The sequence below is a fragment of the Hevea brasiliensis genome, chromosome 15, assembly GCF_030052815.1.
Source record: "Hevea brasiliensis isolate MT/VB/25A 57/8 chromosome 15, ASM3005281v1, whole genome shotgun sequence".
Taxonomy (NCBI): Eukaryota; Viridiplantae; Streptophyta; class Magnoliopsida; order Malpighiales; family Euphorbiaceae; genus Hevea; species Hevea brasiliensis.
In genome coordinates, this window is record NC_079507.1 from 74031412 (window position 1) to 74044423 (window position 13012).

At 35.1% G+C, this 13012-nt stretch overlaps 1 protein-coding gene across 1 annotated transcript; it reads left to right on the forward strand.

The window, feature by feature from the left end:
- The first annotated feature begins 8044 nt into the window (after window positions 1-8044).
- On the forward strand, window positions 8045-9669 carry LOC110670939 (F-box/kelch-repeat protein At3g23880). Its single transcript, XM_021833262.2, has one exon. The coding sequence runs from the start codon at window positions 8145-8147 to the stop codon at window positions 9498-9500; it is 1356 nt and encodes a 451-aa protein (XP_021688954.2). The 5' UTR covers window positions 8045-8144; the 3' UTR covers window positions 9501-9669.
- Window positions 9670-13012: the final 3343 nt, after the last annotated feature.

Genomic DNA, 13012 nt, shown 5'->3' on the forward strand with positions numbered 1-13012 from the left:
TAATATATTATGATAATATAAAAAAAGTTTGAAATTTTAAAGTGGAGAAAATCATCTTATGATTTAACTATCTCAAGTTATTTCATTTCTTTAACTAAAATTTTTTATAATATTGTTATATTTTTATTTAAAAATTTAAGAGATAAAAAGTTTAACTCTATATAAAAAGTAATAAAAATAAAATATTGAATAGCAATAAATTTAAAATATCATTTTATTTCATATATTAAAATTAAAAAATATAAATTAAAATTATTTATATATTAAAATTATTAAATTTTTATGAATAGCGAGTGTAACTTGTGATGCTATTACATGTTACTCTTTATAAATAGTGAGTTTTTTTATGCTAATTATTCAATTTTTTATTATTTTAATATTATCATTATTTATATTATTTTAATTTTTATAATTTAAATAATTATTTTCTTTAAAAATTGATTGTCAAAATCCAAAGCTTTTAAGATTAAATGTCTTATTTAAAAATTTATTATATTTCTTTTTTTATATTGCTATTTACGTAAAAATAAAGTATTTTAATTTATACTTTTATATTTTATTTTCAATTAATGAAATATCTTTATTTTTTATAAAAAAATTAATTATTATAATTTATTTTATATTAACTAAATGATAAGTATGAATTTTATAACATTATTATCATTTTAAATGTGTTTTGACTCCTGAGGGAATTTTGTATCATTATTATAATATCTTTTTAAATATTTATTATATTAAACATGTTTACATATAAATAGTGTATAATTATGGAATATTATTTAAATAATTTTATATTATTACATTGGAAATATTATTTTATTGATTTAAATTTTTAAATAAAAGTATATATTTTTTATTTTATTTTACTTTTTATTTGTAATATTTTTTTATAATTATTTAAGATATTAATATAAGTTTATGCTCATAATGATTTATTTTAACATGTTACATAGTTTTAATTTATTTTACATATACTTTTAATAATTTGTGTAAGTTATAGCCAAATGGGCCGGGGGCCCTTACCATACGAATAATTTACTCATACTATGCCTTTTCCCTCTCTTAGGTACTCTCTGGCTATGCCCTTTTGTAACATTGTACGTATGATAACGGGACCATCGCATACAATATCATAACAAAGATATTTCTGATACACAGGATCCTCTAACAAGGCAAGTGTAGAGCATACGTATATCTGATTACAAGAGTATAATACACGTTCCAAGGTTTTCAGAAGAAAGAGAAGAGAATTAGAAAGCCATGGAGAATAAGAGATATGATTGGAAAACTTTACTTAGATTTCTCCGATTGATTTACAACTGATCTGGGAGTCTCTTTATATAGACTAAGAGACTCTTGCTTTAACAAGCAACCGGGTAGCAACTTGCTACCGACACTTAAAAGTAAAAGATTCACTCTTAAAGAAAAAGACACACTTATTACATAATATGGCCAACAAACTTTATATTTAATTATGGAGTTGTTGGCAGGTTGAGTGTCTCGTAGTCAGAATCATCTGAGTCATCAATTCCAAAAAAGTCTTCAGGCCACTGTCCATAATCAGTAGGAGAAGGTGGGTCAGCATTCTCGATGGTTTCATGTGCTTCAATGTCCATTGGGTCCTGAGAGTCTTGCTAGATTGGATTGGTCCAATCTATAGGTTCATTTTCAAGGGTCCGAATGGGTCCAAGGGACGTACAGTTCACATGGGGAAGAGCCAGAGGCTGGTAACGATTTATTTCACAGAGATGCTCTGCCAGCTATCTTCTTAGTGGTCCCATGGTGGCTTTTTCCAATATTGAGCTATCATAGTTCCTCCATTCATATTCAGAGTTTTGGGACCAAAGGAGTCCATCCGGCCTTCTGGAGAAGGGCCTATGCATGATAAACATTGTCTTGGTAGTGGGCTGAGTCCTGATGGGCCTTTCTTTAACTCCATGGACTTCTATGAGTCATCTGAGACTGTATTGCCATGCAGAGATGGGCTTGAACCATTCAAAAAACCTAAACAGGAGGGTCCTGTTTGTGTTGTTGAGTGTATGCTGATGAAGTACCAAGAGAGGAAACTCTATACCCGTAGAGTATAAAGTGACCATACACCATAGGAGCCATAGTTCCTCGAGGATAAGGTCTATGTCAGAATGAATGCTGAAGCATGTTAAGAAAGGATTGTCAGGGATGAAGAGAGAAGAAGAGGGGAGTAATCCTCTTAAGGTATTTCTAACACTCAGGTAATGGAATATGTGGTCTTTTGTAAACTGAGCTATCTTTGGGATGGGTTGATCAGGAGAGCAAACAAGTGGGAAACTATCTGGTGTAGGGATGAGAAAACCAGGAGTATTTAGAGAGGACGAGGAAACCATAAAAATCAAGGGGAATGAGAAATGTGATCTGATGAGGTGGAGCTCTTTGGGTCTAAATAGGAGATCTAGGATTAAGTTATGCTTTCCCTTTATGTGTTGGACTATGAATTTATACTTGGCGAACCAGTCCTTTAACCTTAACAGTTGTGGTTCTGGAAGTGACTTGTTTTTGAAGTCGAGGATCTTCGGGAAAGATGAGCTGTCCATGACTACAGTGAAATGGTGTCCAATGATATGGAACTCAAACTTTTTAATCTCACTCTTGATAGCCATGATTTCTTTATACACTGAATGGTAATGCTTTTGTGGCTCTGGGAACTCACCACTAGCATGTCCACAGATGTATTTTTCTCCTTGAATTTCTTCAATGAGGATAGCACCCCAGTGGGTGTCATTGGCATTAGTCTGGAGAGTGCGATGTCTTATGCTGGGAATCTTTAGAGGTGGCAGATTTGAGGCCACTGCTTTAAGAGCTTTGATTGCTTCTGTTTATTCTTTTCCCTAAGGTGGTGCAGTTTTTCTGAGCATCTTTGAAAGTTTGCAAGTGTGAGTGGCGACATGAGGAATAAACTTCCTAATGTAATTGATGATGCCTAGGAATTGCTGTATTTGTTTTACCGACAAATCCTTATCAGGGAACTTTAACAACTCTTCTGCAATGTGTGGTCCTGGCTGATACTTCCGTCTTTGAACCTCATTCCAAGGAAATCAATGTCAGTCTGTGCTAAAGAGCTTTCTTTTCAGACAGCATGATGCCATGAGAGTCTACTATTGATTGGAAAGTAGTCAACAGTGCTTTATGAGTTGTGACATCTTTTGAGAATAGGAGAATGTCATCAATGTAGATGAGGGCACTGTGGAGTATGGGCTAAAATATTTTTGTCATAGCCTTTTGGAAAACAGAAAGAGCTGTCTTTAGACCAAATGGAAGAACGGTCCATTGGTACTGGGCCATGGGAATGCAGAATGCAGTTTTGGGCCTGTCTGAAGGCTTGATACCTAATTGCCAAAAACTGGCTTTGAGATCAAACTTAGAAAAGATATGGGCTTCATGGAGTTGGGTGAACTGGGCTTCAGGCTTGGGTAAAAGAAACTTGTCATCTTGTAGGAAATGGTTAAGAGGCTTATAATCAATCACGAGCCTCTTTTTGCCCCTTAGTTTTTCAAATATTTTTTCCACATAAAAGGCTTGGCAAGCCCATGGAGAGGATGTGGGTTCTATGAGGCCTTATTGAAGTAACTGTTTGCATTCTTCTTGGGCCAAAGCTAGATCTGCTGGTTTCATCCTTGGGTGTGATGCCGTAGTAGGGTTTATGTCTTCATTTAGCTTAAATGGAAGATGGACAAAGAACTCTGGGTTTCTCCTTAAGGGGTGATGGTGATGGAACTGTGCATGAGAATCTGCACAAGATCTAAGGAGAAGTTCTTTGTGTTCTTGAAATTCTATTGATGCATCTGCTAAGGAATATAGTTTAGGGACATAGGTGAAAGGTTGGAAGTTTCTTTTGTATTTCAATCCTTTTGGAAAAATCTTCAAATGTTTTGCCTGCTGGTATAAATCAAATCTGATCAGCAAGTCTTTATTAGGGAGATTGGATCCAATGATCTTAGTCCACAGGATGCAGGTGGAGAAAAACTGAATACCAATGGGTTGTTTGGTAATCAAGTTAGTCTTGAAGATGTTTCCATCAGCTATTACTCTGTGTGCGGAACCCAATATTCTGGAGGGAGTATGGCATGGTTCATCATACTCTTGTGGGCTCCAGTGTCAAGAAACCCAATAACACTTATAGGCCACTCATATTTGCTGGGCAGGATATGCATTGGGACTAGAGGGATAAGAATAGTGTCTGGGCTGTAGGAAGGTTGAGAAGATTGGATATTTTGGGCTAGGTAGAATGGGTAATGGGCTTCAGAGTTAGACTCTGAGCTTTCTGAAGATAGAGACTGGGCTTGGTCAAAGTCATTATCTTCTCCAAGAGCGAAGATAGTTTCTTCATTGGGCTCATCTTGTTTTGAAAACAAAGATTCAATATCATCATGCTCCAAAGAGATATGAAAAGCCTGTTGAATATGCTGTAGCAGCTTGATAGCCTTGTTAGGATTCTTGGGATAGTTTTTTGCATAGTGTCCCCGGTTTATGCATATGTAACAACGATCAGACTTCTTTGTACCCATTCTTCTTTTCCTGAAATATCTGACTGGCTTCTTTCCCTTTCGATGCTTGAAAGGAGGCTTGAATCCTGAAGAACTAGGATATTTCTTATAATGACTTTTCTTCTTTGGCTTGCATTCACAGTTCTTCTCCTTGCACTTGATGGCAAGGTGGGACTTCTGGTAGATATTCTTCAAAGTCTTACTGTTGTCAACAATGTCTTTGAATAATTTTTGTTATTCACACATTTTGTCCAAACAAGCCAGTGTCATCTGGTATATTCTCCAATGGTTATGGCATTCATAGCCCTGTAGGTGGCAGCAATGCTATGGTGTAGCTCTGGTTGTAATGCTTCTGGGAGAGAGGCAATATAAGTATGCCACAGTTTTATGTCCTTATAGTCATTCAGTAGACAGTAGCGCTGGACCATACGCTGGTAATGCCTTTCTATGTCTATCCTTTTCAAAGAACAGCATCGCATGTCAAAGAACTCTTGTCATAGCTACTTTCTATATAGAGAGGCGTCTCAAAGGAATTCAGCAAAGATGGCATTGATTGCTTGCAGGATATTTAAGTGGCAGAACTGGGCTTTGTGGTATTCTCCAAGGGAAGCAAACCAGTCTTGAAGTGTTCCAATGGTTCGAGATATGAATTCCCTAAGAACAGTATGGGAATCAGCACCTTCTCGAAGCATTTGGACATCTAGCCAGGCTTTGAATTCTGCAAGGCGGTCTCTCCATTTGGATGGAGGTATATCATCTAAAGTGAACCATGGGCCTAAGCTGGGCCTAGACTATTTTTGGGCTCCTAAAAGACCAAAGTTCAATATTGGATCGTCTTCAGGTATTTCTACATGCAAATCTTAGGCTTGGGGAGGTCCTGTAGGGCCTATGGTGTCGCTGGTAGAATCTGTGGTCAGAGAAGGACCAATCTGTGATGAGGTTGGTGGAAGATCAGCCATGAGCAGTGTCGTAACATCCATTTTTCCATACTCACTATCATCACTGGAAAAGTCATCTTCATTGTGAGAAGAGTCATCTTCTGAATCAGAAGGGATATATATCATATGCTGAGATGGTGGTTCAGGATTCATCTTTTCTTTGCCTTTGTCAATCTTCCTTTTGGTGGATTGGGATTCATCGGAAGAAGATAGATTACTAGGTTCATATCTGGATGGTGCTGTAGGAGGTATTGGTCTTTGGAATAAGGGAGATGGCTGATATGTTACAGGAGCGAGATCATAGGAGTAGTTGAAAGGGCCAAAAGGAGAGTAAGCAGGCTCAGGTATTGCAAGGAAAGGATTTTGTGATCTTGGGGCAGAGAAAGGGCTGTAAGAACCAGGTGCTTCTGTCGGCCTGTGAAGTTTTACCTCTACTTGAGCCAATTGTTGCTTTAGTCTTTTGATCCTAGCTTCCTTTTGGGAAAACTCCATACCAAATCTCTTTTGTTGTATTAAGGACTTAAGATCCTTGTCAAGCTGTATAATCTTTCCTTATAATTCTCCGTGCATTTTCTAGGCAAATGCAGTAAAGGAATCCACCTTTTGATCAATGTGCTGAGTTCTGGTAAGAACTTGATCAATCTTAGAATCAATTCGTAGCAGCGTCTTGTTCTGAATTGCTGCATTCTTTGTTTGCCAGTTTAGAACTTCCTCAGCTTGAGTGATCGGGGTCATCTGGCCTTCAGCATCAACTTTAGTTGAGTGAATGAAAGGCCTTATAGAAATCTTGGTTTGCTGGTCTATTTGTTGAGCTAGTGGGGGAAAATCTATTTCATATGAGACAGGTGAAAACATCATACATGGCTATACTAATGGCAATGCAGGAGGTGGAGTGGGAAGAGCAGGATGAGAAGGAGGAGGAGGAGGCCATCCTTCTTTTCTGATGATTTCCAAGGCAAGTTCATAAATTGGAAAAGGCTTCTTCTTCTTTGTTTCTTTATAGATGCCTATCCATGCACTATTGTTAGGATAATCCTCCCTAAGAGTCTGGGGAGGTTTGCAAGAAGCTCTGGACTGCTTGTTAAGTTTCTTTCAATTTTTTTTCTGACAAAGGATGATCATATTCATTTTCCTAACAATTGTCACAACAGTCACAATCTGGGTCGCACATGCCAGATCCTGGGAGATCCCAAGGACAATGACCATTTATCCTCATAGGATAAACATAGTGGTTATCAGGTGTTACTGCCTCGATAGGAAAGTGTTTATGCTCCTTTTCTAATGGCTAGACCATCATGGTTTGGAACACAGGCAGAGATCCTGTGGAGTGCCTGGGTGGCTGGAAGGTAGTTTGTACTGTTCCATCAATATTCCTTCTAAAGGAGACTCAGTGATTTGAATTGGCTGAGGGTTGCATGGATCCTTTCATAGTTGGTTAACTAGGTATTTGGAATGAGCTGCTCAAGCTCGCCCCTGGGCAGTTGCCTAGGTATTTAGACTATAGTTGGAGTAGTCTCAGTGTCTGCGAGTGCTAGTAAGGCATCACTTGCAATAGAAGGCTATGACAGATCTACCGCATGGTCCTGTAGTCTGTAGATAATTTGATGATGCAAGGTGGCCATCATAGATGACATCACCTGTTCTGCTCCTGTGAGCTGGACTTCTACCTTCAGTGCGGTGCAGAGATGAGGATCTCATAGTGAGAGATTGTAATTTGGAAAGAATGTTATACCACGCTCCCAGCGTGAAGGGTGGTAAGACACGTTCCAATGACCGCATGCTCATACTAGAGAAATCTAGTGTCAAGAAGTGACACTCTAGCAGTTACTGGTAGTCCACGACTTCCATGTAGACTGAGAATAAGTTTTACTACTTCAAAGTGTAAATGAGAATATCATTCTTGTCTCCATTTGGGGATTAATGGAGGTGGGATTTCCAAAGTAACGTATTGTTTAGCAGAAGAACTCTGGAGAGAACATTGGTCTATTCGAGAAGCTTGGACATATTCTTTAGAAAGAGATCTCCTAGGAGAGATTAGAGATCTGATACTGCTGGTAAGAGATCCAGAACGTCTATAAATATTATAAGGACTGAGAAGTGAAAGGAGAGATTCCCCAACTTGAGCATCTTCAGGTAAGGTAGCTATTTCCACGAGGTTATCGATTCGAGAAGAAAGGGTTCTTCTGAGAGAAGAAGAAAAAGAAAGAGAAAAAGTAAGGTTTATTATTTCAGAAGGGGTAGGTTGTTGTAGAACTGTTTGAGAAGGAGTAGGTGTTTGACAAGACATTTTTTAGAGAAATTCTTCTTACTCACCATCGAAGTATGTACCATACAAGTATAATCAGGCTCTGATACCAAGATAGGCCGGGAGCCCTTATTATATGTATAACTTACTCATGCTATGCCTCTCCCCTTTCTTAGGTACTCTCTGATTGTACTCTTTTATAACATTATACATATGATAATGAGACCGTCGCATTCAATATCATAACAAAGATATTTCTAATACATGAGATCCTCTATCGAAGCAAGTATCTCTTGTTCTCCATGCTTTCTAATTATCTTCCCTTTCTCCTGAAAACCTTAAAATTAATAAGCCCACATGTTTTTGTATATAACATAGGCGGCCAACGCGTAATTCCATCTTCCAAAAGCAGAGACTGGGTGCAGTCATTCACTACCGGTCATGGCAGAGAAGAACGGCCTGGTGGCCGATTCGTGTCTCGAAGACCAATCATCAACGACTCCATCTCCGTCTTCTTCCACCCACAGCAAACCCTCAACACCCCACCATGACGAACTCTACCACTCGCTATTTCACGAAACTGGAATGCCATCACAAAATCCCAAAAAAGCGAAGAAATCACCCCAATCTGATCATCCACCTTCATTACCCACCCTTCCTCACCAAATCATCGCGGAAATTTTCTCTCGATTACCAGTCAAAGCTCTAATAAAATTCAGGTGCGTTTCCAAAACATTCAAAACCCTGTTTTCAGACCCCCAGTTTATAAATGCCCACCTCCGAAAAATCACATCTTCATCAGAGAAAAAACCCAATCGCTATCAGAAAATTGTTTTAACCTATAGTGGTCCTCCATCTAGTCGCCACAAATCTTGCTCCTTATACTCGATTTATAACAATTTACAAACTGATGCTATTGAGATCGGCCATTTCTTATTAAAGGATAAATATCGTTATGATTGGCTTGTTGGGTCTTGTGACGGATTACTATGTGTGGCTGCCAAGCAGAATTACGTGGCTTTATGGAATCCATCTACAAGGGTGGTTGATAGATTGCCTGGTTTAGGGTTTGGAAAGAAGTTGGGAAGCTATACTGTTTTTGGGTTTGGTTATGATAGTGAAATAGATGATTATAAGGTGGTGGCTGTGTTCTGCTTTCAAAATAGGGGTGGTAATGGAGGTATTGGATATGAAACTAGAGTTGAAGTTTGCACCTTGTGGACCAAATATTGGAGGAGGATTGAGGGTTTCAGATATGGTGTTCCTTGTGATGTCTCAGGGAAGTATGTCAATGGCAGTCTTATTTGGCCAGTGATGTGTGAAAGAGATTCTGGATTAGCGTGGATTATTGTTTCCTTTGATTTAGCAAAGGAGACATATAAGGAGATGGTGCAACCTGATTATGGGGAGGTTGGTTGTGATAGGACATTGGGGGTTTTAGATGGATGCCTTTGTGTGATGTGTAATTATAAGGCTGACCGTGCTGATTTTTGGTTGATGAAGGAGTATGGAGTGAGAGAGTCTTGGACCAAGTTGCTTAGTATACCATATTTGGATGATCCTGGGTTGTTGCAGTATTCAGTGCCATATTGCATTGCAGATAATGGTGAAGTTCTGCTGGAATTTAAAGGCCTCTTAATCATTTACAATCCTAAAGATGGTGCATTTAGGCACCCTGTGATCAATGGTGCTTGCCAGTGGATTGAAGCAGAAATTTACATCGAGACCCTGGTTTCCCCCAAAGTTGGGAATTGTAATTTGGAGACAACAGGAATGCTTGCGAACACTGAAAAGTAGATTGGAAACGCTTTTGTGATTCATGTTGTTGCTTTTACTGTCTAATGCATTTTTTTTTTTTTGTCTTTTCTTCCTTTTTTTATCATTTTCTGTGAAATTTAATGGAGTTGAGATCACAAAAGTTGTAGATAATAATCTCGCAATAAAAAGAAAAATTTGTAGATAACAATCTTGTTTGAGCAATGATGGCCGTCGTAGCCAAGACGGAGATTAAGGATGGTTGAGCTTGAGTAGAGTGAAGCTTAAAATATTAATCATTCCATCAAGGTAAAGGTGTGCCTGTGATCTCCCCTACGGGACTTCTCATAATGTTTGTTCTGGTATCAACTGCTTTATCTTCAACAGCTTTGGTATCGTTGATCCCAAACATATTCTTTATCCCCTGCAAAACAATCCAACCCACTACAAGAACCTATGATTTCGATTATACTAAATTTACCCAGTACTTCGAAAACGAAACATCTCAGGCAGAATGATCCTTCAATATGAAACCAAGCCTCTATGGTACAGAAACAGGTCTATCGGGGGAAACAGGGCAAAGCCCATTGTGAACAATATAGAACAGAGAGTTGAAATGCAGAAAGTAAGGCTCGTTATTGGCCTAAAGAGAACTCGTATCCATAATGATTCGAAGGTGGCTTAGGCAGGGTGCAATGGGTGTGTGCAGCTTCCAACAATTCCGTTACACTCATCAATTAAGCCACATATTTAATACAAGGATGACATGCAAAATTCTAGTATTTTCGCTCCACCTTTTATGTTGCTTTCTTGCTGAAATTGAAAACTCAAGCAGTTGTAATTAGAGTGCTATGAAATTGATTATAATTAAAATAAATTATTAACAAGTTTGATAGAATTTGAAATGAATTCTACAAAACTTATATATCAATATTTTTGGAGCTAAAATGACCTTCTATTGAAAATTTCATCACGACCATTCACCATTTTATATGAGTATGCTGATATTATTTATTTTGAAACTTTGATTACTAATGTGGCGATAAATTTATTATACACTATTTATGATATATAAATATCTTATATTATAAGATATGTGAATTTATGTTTTATTTATTAATATATTGTTAATTAGTTTATATGTTTATTAATTTTTGAATTTTATAAAAAATTAAAATTTTTAATTTTTATTTTTGAGTATAAGTTGGAAAATGAGGATAAATGAATTTTAATTCTAAAATTATATTAAATATGAATTATTTAGAATTCAATTGAATTTTATGTTTTAAATTATAATATATGCATTTTATGACAGTTTTGTATCTTATTTTACGTTTTTAATTAAATATTTTACATACTTTTAATCTTTGTTTTAATTATTTATTGATTTAATAGTTTTATATTAGATTAATGTGATTGTATTGTTTTTGATAAATTGAAATGAATTTTGGAGGCGAGTTTGGTGATAATTTAGAAGCTAAAAGTTGCGAAAAAATAAAAATTCTGCTAAAGAAATATCTAATGCTGAGGGGCAAATTACCAAAGGGGTGATATTGAAAAATTAAATTGCTAAAAGGTAGTGGGACAAATAATTTATCAAAAGGGGTGTAAATTGATGAGTCGACAAAAAGAGAACGAGGAAGACTCAACTATGGCTAGCATCAATGGGTTAAAATGAAATTAAATTAATTTATGTGAATTGAAATGAAAAAAATAATGTTACAAATAAGAAAAATAAATAAATAAATGCATGTGGCAGCAAGGTGCTACTATAAATAGCGACTAAGAAATACTTAAATTCCCTCTTCCCCCTTGTCTGGTATGAAGTGAATTGACTGAAAAAAAATATATATATATATATATATAACCGAGCAGCTAGGCGCTACGTATAGTAACGTCTCTCACTCTCTATATAAGTCTTTCTTTTCTTCTCTCATTTTCCTTTTATGCACCAGCTCTCTCTAAATTTTGAAAGTATGTGAGTGTGTGTGTGTCTATATATATATATATATATATATATATATATATATATATATATATATATAATTTATGTGTAGTGATAATTTTATAATTTTTGTATCAGTTAAATATTTTTTTAAAATTTAATAATAAAATAAAATATTATGTAATTATTATAATAGCATGATTAATAATTTATATTAATAAAAATAAAAAAAATATTAGTAGTGAAATTTAAATATTATGCTATAAAATTTAAGTTAGAAAAAAATTATTAAATTTATGGTATAAATTTATGTGTAAAGAAAATAATAAAATAATTAAAAATAAGAAAAAAAAATAAATTATTAATAATCTGTCAGTTGATGCACGGCAGCCTTGGTTGCTACCATTAGCAACGCCTTGCTGCAAGATACCTTTTTTAATTAATTTTTTTTTATTTTCACTTTATCGTTAGACGAGTATTTTTTTTTTTTATTTTATCAACTTCACATTAGATGATAAAGTAAAATATATCAAATGTCAAGTCGGTCTCTACTATGATAATACTTTGATGCCACATATATTTTTTTATTTATTTTTATTTATTTTTAACATCATTTTTTCATTTTAGTCTACATAAATTAATTTTATTTTATTTTAACTCTAAACACTAGTCATAATTGAGTTTTCCTCTCTCTCTTAACTCATTCATTTTTCACTCCCTTTTAATAAATAATTTATATCTCACTTCTTTTTAATAATTTAATTTTTTAATGTCACCCATTAATAATTTGCCCAATGATAGAATAACATGGCCAGCAGTATGCCCCCATATAAGTCATGCATAGCAAAAAGAAGAAAAGAAGAAATAATTTTAAGAATGACACGGTCTCTAACACGGGACATGTCATGGATCATGCTTAAATGAGTTGCACCAAAATAATTTTTTACATATGAAAAATAAATTATTATATTACTCACATTTTCAAAATATTTCTTATTAATAAAATACAATCATTTTTATTAATTTTAATTTAATTTTTAACAAAATTTATTTTATAATTTCTAATTAAAAGAAATTAATTTTCATATTATTTATTTACCATTAATAAAATATCACATTTATCATAAGACATTAATTTTTATTATTTTCATTAGATAACGAGCATTTTATTTAGACATCTCATTGTGTTTATAGTATTTAATTATATATATATATATATATATATATATATATATATATATATATATATTAACTATTGCACTATTAATTTTTCTGTGGCGTTTCTCCTTCCACAATTTGCCAAAAACCACCTTGATTTAGGTCTCCAAAACAAAACCTTTTTTTCTTGGGGAGAGAATCTCAATTTCTCTGCATTTAATCTCTATTCTTTTGAGTATGATTCTATATGCAATGCTAGTGATGGCGATTGTGTAGCTGTTGAGCTTTGATGAAAAGACAACCCTGGTGCTCGGGGTGATGTGTTGGAATCTAGGAAAAATGACTTGGCGTATTTTGAAGTGTCTGAAGTTGAAGACGAGAACCCAGTTATTGTTAAGGTCGATGCGCAATCCTCTGTTAATCCGAGAAATTGCGTTGAAATTTGGGGTTC